The sequence below is a fragment of the Pyrgilauda ruficollis genome, unplaced genomic scaffold (genome assembly GCF_017590135.1).
Source record: "Pyrgilauda ruficollis isolate IOZ18807 unplaced genomic scaffold, ASM1759013v1 scaffold9, whole genome shotgun sequence".
Classification (NCBI taxonomy): Eukaryota; Metazoa; Chordata; class Aves; order Passeriformes; family Passeridae; genus Pyrgilauda; species Pyrgilauda ruficollis.
Window position 1 is genome coordinate 2,601,223 of NW_024531043.1, and position 6,746 is coordinate 2,607,968.

The 6,746-nt window shown below is 38.7% G+C and overlaps 1 protein-coding gene across 3 annotated transcripts in view; it reads right to left on the minus strand.

Annotated features, from left to right (window-relative positions):
* The window catches only part of SPECC1L (sperm antigen with calponin homology and coiled-coil domains 1 like), a 53,113-nt gene extending 47,483 nt beyond the window's left edge, over window positions 1–5,630 (minus strand). Inside the window, exons 1-2 of one of the 3 annotated variants that reach the window (XM_041488559.1) lie at window positions 5,611–5,630; window positions 1,856–2,045 (exon numbers count right to left, since the gene is read on the minus strand). In XM_041488559.1, coding sequence (XP_041344493.1) covers window positions 1,856–2,008 — 153 coding nt within the window. In that variant the 5' untranslated portion in view covers window positions 2,009–2,045; window positions 5,611–5,630. Of the gene's footprint in view, window positions 1–1,855; window positions 2,046–2,935; window positions 3,025–4,402; window positions 4,472–5,610 lie in introns of those variants that run through there. The other 2 variants (XM_041488560.1, XM_041488558.1) reach the window with 2 other exon arrangements.
* Window positions 5,631–6,746: the final 1,116 nt, after the last annotated feature.

A 6,746-nucleotide genomic window follows, 5' to 3' on the forward strand; every position in this document is an offset into this window, starting at 1 on the left:
TTTCACTCAACATCCAACTCAAAGGACTGAATAAATTAGTAAACACTGCAATAAAGTTATTTAATGCCAGCTTTTTTTTTGGTCAAAGAATATTCAAAGAAATTCAGAACACACACACACACACACACACACACACACACACCAATTCAACTCTAAGAGATTATCCCACAACCTCTGAGGAAAACAATATGCCAAATGTTTCATCAACAATATAAAATAATATTAAAAATATTTTTAAAAATGCAACTTCTATTGATACTTCAATAGAGAAATCATATGATTTGTCAGTACCAGTAAACAAAAAAAAACCACAAACAACTAACTTTCTTATGGAAGTACAGAACACTCAAATAAGATTCTTCACTACCATTAAGTCACACAGTTGGCACAACAGCACCATAACAAGTAAAAGACATCCAACTGTATGAGTAAGCCTGGTTGAACATAAACCTGAGATAAGCCTTAGTAATCAAAAGAAAATTTTCATTGTGCATGAAACTCATAAATTGTCATGAATTCTAATCCCACAACAAAACATAGCCAGAAGTGTTACTAATATAAGTAAAATTGTGAAAGCATACTGGGTCAAATATGTTCAGTGTTACATCATCCTCCTCCTTTATCTCCCTGGAAGGTATGACATAAGAAACTTGATAAGTAAACTACAAAGGACTTTAGTTGCTTTGAGAGGTTTCTAGAAATATAAAGTATGTAGTGTCAACAAGCATCAAAAGATTATTTAAAGCTGAGAAAACTGCAAGATGCATTGGGTGATGGAAGAAAGGAGGGGGAGTGGGAGAAAACCTCCATGAAACTTGGCTTGCAAGTTCATCAGCAAAAGTACTAACCATTCTTCCATACAAGAAAAGGAAGAAGAGAAAGAGAACACACCTTTTGACTTCAGTAACCCTGCAGGGCTATTACAGAGAAACCTCAACTCTTACACTTCTTTAATTTCGGATCTTTATTTGCCAGTTACTTAAATGGCCTTTGTGGCTTCCTGTGTGTCAGTGACAGTGGTTCAGGTCCCTGCTGGACACCCTGTTCCTTGCTTTGTTCATTTGTTCCAGGGCAGCAGCAGCACAGCACTGCACACTGGGCTGCAGAGAGCAAAAGGAGCTGGATCCAGCCACGACTCCGTGCCAGGAAAAGGAAGCAGACCAGGCAGACTCATTCCATCCATCCAGCCCAGATGTGGTTGCTCCCAGGTGAAAACTCCACAGCAGCACACCTCAGTGTGTCTGATTGTTTGTTGGAAGCCATATACTCCTCCATATACTGCCCTGTTTTTCTACTGTAAGAGAAAACCTCTACCTTTGAACTTGTTCTGGGAGCAAGAATCAACTTGTGAAAATTCAGCTCAAGCAGTACTTCAACACAAAGCAAAGGCCAAAACAGCCAGAAGAACTCAGCTGCACTGACCCGACACAGATCACTGATGTAAAAAAAGTTCTCATGACAGATACTTCTCATTCAAATGAGAAGTAGTTATTAGTTATTTTTTCAGAATTAGTAAATAACTCTTATCAAATCCTATTAGCCACTGACACCATTCAAGCATAACACCAAACAAATAACATTGGTCAGAACACAACTTCCACTCTGCTCCTTCTGCACAACAGCCAAGCCCTGCACAGCACATTGCTCTCCATATCCTGCTCCAGAATGAAAGTACAGCATGAATGACACACCAGATCCTGTCACCCTGCCCAGTGCTCTGTAACTACCCAGATTCCCTCCTGCTACCATGCAACCTCCAGTCTAAGCTGCACTAAAGACAAGCCTGTAAATTCTACCCCTTTTAAAGCTTTAGTGCAAAAAATACAAATAATCAGAACGTTCTACTGGTTATTACCTTCAAAAGAGATGCTGATGTCCCAGTTTTGGAGAGTTTTGTTACTGCAGACACTGAGGAGCCGTTTTCTGGTTTGGCTTTTTCACTGGTTTGAGCTTTATTTACTCCAGGCACTTTGGGCACTGAGCCAACACTCCTGCTTGCTTTCTTCATTCTGGGCTGTCTGTTTATGATGCATTTACAAACAAATCTACAAGCAGAAAGAAAGAGACTTTAAACATAAAATACAGATGAAAAGCAATGTCTTTTTTATAATGCTCTATTTAAGACCAGAAATCCAGAAGAGCAGCAAAGACCACAAATTAGAGCCAAACAAAATCATGTGACTGACCAATGGTTTTTGACTTTTTTTAAAAGAGATTTTTGCTAAGGACTAAGCACTTGCTACAGCTCCACTCCAAACTGTAATTTTTTTTAAATTTTTTTTTCTTGTTCCACAAATGGCATTGAACTGAGGATATTTTATAAGTGACCCATGTTGCTGAGTTCACTTGTTAGCCAGCAAAAGAAAGGCTTATTAGGGAGCAATGTCCTTTATTTCTGACTGTGGGAAGGAAAACACTGTGGGAGTATTCAAGCAACAGCTTAACCATCAACAATACTGGATCTGAGAAAAGATTACCACCAGCTTGGTAAAACAGCGGTTGTGGAGAAAAACTTACTGTACAAAATATCCAAAGTAGTTGAAAAATTCATATTCCCTCAAACCAGTTATTAAAAATCACAATAATAAACACATGAAACTTTACAAAATTTAACAAGAGTCGTGTGATTCTGAGGATTATCTGCAGGAAGGAACCAGAAGCAGCTGCCTGGGTTCCATGGCCCGCAGTGAGGACGCTCCTGCAGCCTGGCCCAGCCTGCTGTCTCTGACAGCAGAGAACTGCCAGCACTGCCATTCCACCACAAGCACAGATGAAAGCCCAGAAAACAAAGCTGGCTTTATCCAAACGAGGAGCAGCCACAGCAGAAAACTGTAGGTATTACAACAGCAGCTGATTCCAAGGAAGCACAGACTAACAGAACAGCCACAGAACAGCCATAACTTGAAGCATGGACTACCAGAAAGACTAGACACACCAGGATCTTCTCCTCCTGCAAGAGTGAGAGTTGGCAGCTGTTTTCCTCATCACCCCTGAGTCAGATGTCATGGGATGGAAGATTAAGAGGACATCTCCACTCCACTGTCAGTATCAGGGAATCCAGGTGGAAGTAAGTGATCAGGTTTATGTGAGCCAAATATCTCACAGCTGACTGGAAACATGAAACACGTCCAGTCATTTCCATCTCTTAAAAACTGAAGCATTTCAAAGGCACAAAAAGCAGACTGATGACTGTGTGCATGAGACATTTGACATAACAACACAGTGATCAAAAGTACTAAATAATTTTAGCTAACAAAATTAACACCATACCCTTACACACACTCCTTCCTTCTGAGCACCACATCAGCTGCACACAAGTATATTTCAATTCTCACTTTGATAAAAGTCAGTAAAACTGCAGGAGTTTTGCCTCCTCAGATCCCTAAGTACTGTTAACAGAAGCAACAGGAAGCTTCATCTTAAAACACTGAAAATATTTGTTTATAGCTTCCAGATTCCCTTTAGCTCTGAAAGCTGCCATGAACAGACACAGAAAACTTTGTTTGCTGTTGCAGTTTCATCATCACAATGTCAAAAATGCACCAGTCCTGCCACATAGCTACAAGTAATCAGAACACTTTCACAGTAGACTAAATAACTGAGATAATTTGAAATGAGAGGCTCCTTAAAAAACCAAAAGCCAAACTAGAGAAGCCCCGTGAAGATAATATGTTTGCTATACACACGTAATATTAAGTGCTACAATTGCCTACTAGATTCCAGAAGCAGATAGTGACAGTGGTTACCATCTAAGTTGACACACTTCTATTTCTTGCCTTTTTCATGTTTATGAGTCACTTACTTGTGCTTTTGATTTTATTCAACTGAAAACTAAAACTGAAAAATACTAAAGAGGATAGAGTTCTTTAGTAGAACTGGCATCTTTATTATTGAGTGGTATTTCTGATGTTTTACAGACATAAATAAATTGCCCATAGCACACCAGAGGAATAACCAAATCAATTTTCAGAGTGCAGTTTGTAGCGAAGCTGACTGCATTTAAAAAATTATCCCAAAGGAAAACTACACACCTGTGATAAATCCATTAGTCAGAACCATCCCTTTTTGACAGCTCACAGAGTGAGAAGGCAGTGCTCCCAGGAGGGTTAGGGCACTGCCAGTGAAATGACTGTGATACATTTGGGCAAAGCCTGACAACCTCGGCTGGCAATGCAGATTAAGCAGTGGCTGGCATGGAGACACCCAGCACTGGCTGCTTGCAGTGCACATTTTTCACGTCTGCAGAGCACATTCATCAGGCCTGACACACCTTGCAAAGCCAGACACAGCACACACGAGCTTTGCATGCACAGTAAACACAGCTGAATCTGTTTATTACAGCAAGTAAGAATAACATAACCCAATAGATGGATGGCCTCAAAGAGATGCAGGCTAACACTACCTTTGACAGAACAAACCATTTTTACTGGTATCAAGGTATTTCAGGGGGTTAGCAGTGACAAGATTCTGTGAACTCAAATGTTTCTCATCCATGAGAAGTGTTCCTGAAAACACGCCACAGTGCTTGCTTGAAGAACAGCAACTGCAAAGCAGTGATGGAAGCAAGCAAAACTCAACAATGTCAGTTAAGTATAATCTTCATGTTTCATCACAGCATTACTTTAAAATATCCATATATTTGACACTTAAGACCAGTATTTTTAATTCACTGAAATTCAAAGGTAGAACCACATTTCCACAAATTTTAAAGATACATACAGGACAAGAAGGCTTAGAGACCACTGTTCCTGTTTTAATTCCAAAGAAACTAAACCTCAGTAGTTACTTTCCTAATTAAAGAAGTTTACATCATTAGAGTTTAAAAACTGAGAAAAATATACAAATGGGTCACACAAAGTAAGAACAAGACATCAATCAGCATTACAGGTTCTAAAAGCAACTGCTTACTAAGACTCCTAAAGTGAATTTATGGCCTCTCTGTGCCACTTTCTCCCCTCCTGCTTTCTGCAGGAAGTAAAAAGAAGATGGGGCTTCAGCACTGAAGACAGAAGACATCAATATTGTGTGACTGGAAGTAGAAAAAGCCTTGTTTCACCCAGTTTCTCAAAAGGCAGGTATGGCAGACAAAAACTACTTTTGTGCTTCTGAAGAACACAACTACATTCCTTAGAAAGAAACAGCATTAAGACTCAACAATAATCTTGTCTTTCTTTTTAACAAGAAAATTTAACAAGAAATTTTAAAATAAGAAATAAAACACTCTCTAACCAAAGGAAGCTTTCTGAAGAGTAACATACAGCATTAACAACTCAAACGAGAACTAAAATATTATTTCACTATTGTTTTAAAAAGAAAATACTGCATATAGGACTGTATTTTATATTTTGCCCTAGGGAGAAAGGAAGAATTACTGAAGACTTCCTTTCCCTTTACACACACTTCCTCAAAAAAAAAAAAAAAAAAAGAAGGAAAAAAAGCCACTACTAAAGAAAACACTCATCAACAGGCAGAAGACATTACTGGAAAACATTTGATTAATGATAGCACAAACAGTATCAATTAATCAAAATGGAAAAAAGCCAAAACAACACCAAAATATCAGATAGAAAGACTGCATTCCTAAACTAAACTGTAACTATTCCCTCTAACCTGTATCCTTTCCCAGGCGTCTCTCTTTCCACAGCACACATAGTCCAGGAAACAGGAGAACTTGCTCAGCAGTGCTCTCCCTGCTCTGGTGGAGGCATGTGAAACCAGTCCTGCACTTTATACCAGCTGCAAACACAACTGCATAAATAATAATTTAAAACTGTTTTGCCCAATAGCATGGCTCTGCTCCTGACTGTAAACTGATATGATACATCCAGCCAGCCAACATGCAATGCTTTCAGCATTACTCTTCAGAACCCTGAGCACTGAAGCAGGGCAGGGAGGGGATGATTCCTTACTGTGATTATTTTAATCTCATCCATTATTTAATATGCTTGTTTATGCTAATATTGCTGTCACAAAAGTAAAGAGTAGTAGTTACAAGAATACAGAATATAGTTTCTTGTGCCTGGAAGACAACAGAGGGTTAAGCAACAAAAGTATTTTTGAGAGGCATTAAGCAATGCTACCTACTAAAAATCATTAATTATTAAGAAAATTATAAATAATCTTAGAATTATCTTTTAAGAGGGAAAAAAAAAAAAAAAAAGCAAGCAATCCCTCAAATCTGAGGAGCACTTTTGGAAAATCGAATACCCAAGTTACAGAAGAAATTGCTCACATCTAAGAGCCATAGAGTCAGTACACTTTCACCCTCTATTTGTGCAAATTCTTTGGTTTTGATGTATTTAGGCTGACAACTTTGCCCAAATAATTAGGGAATGACGTTTTCAGGTCACTTACACAGTCCCAAAAGGCAGAAAAGCAAAGAGATTATAAAATACAGCCTCATCAACCCCCTGTAAAACACAGATACAGAATTTTCCCAAGTCTCTGCAGACAAGACAGCACAGACACCAAAAAGCTTCATATCTGGAATATGAAATAAGCTACCTAGAAAGAGACACAGCTCTCTATATCTAGAACTTTCAGCCTGCAAGCTGCACAAGCGCTCTACAACAATGTCTCTTGCTCAATAATTCCAAAAACATGATATATAAACCACTGGATTCCAACAGCCCAGAGCAAATAGTACATTTCTTTTATTGCTTAAGATCAAGACATCAGTTTTAGTGACTTGAAAGTTTGCTGATGCTACTGGGTAATTTAAGACACCAAGGATAACAAGAGAGTCC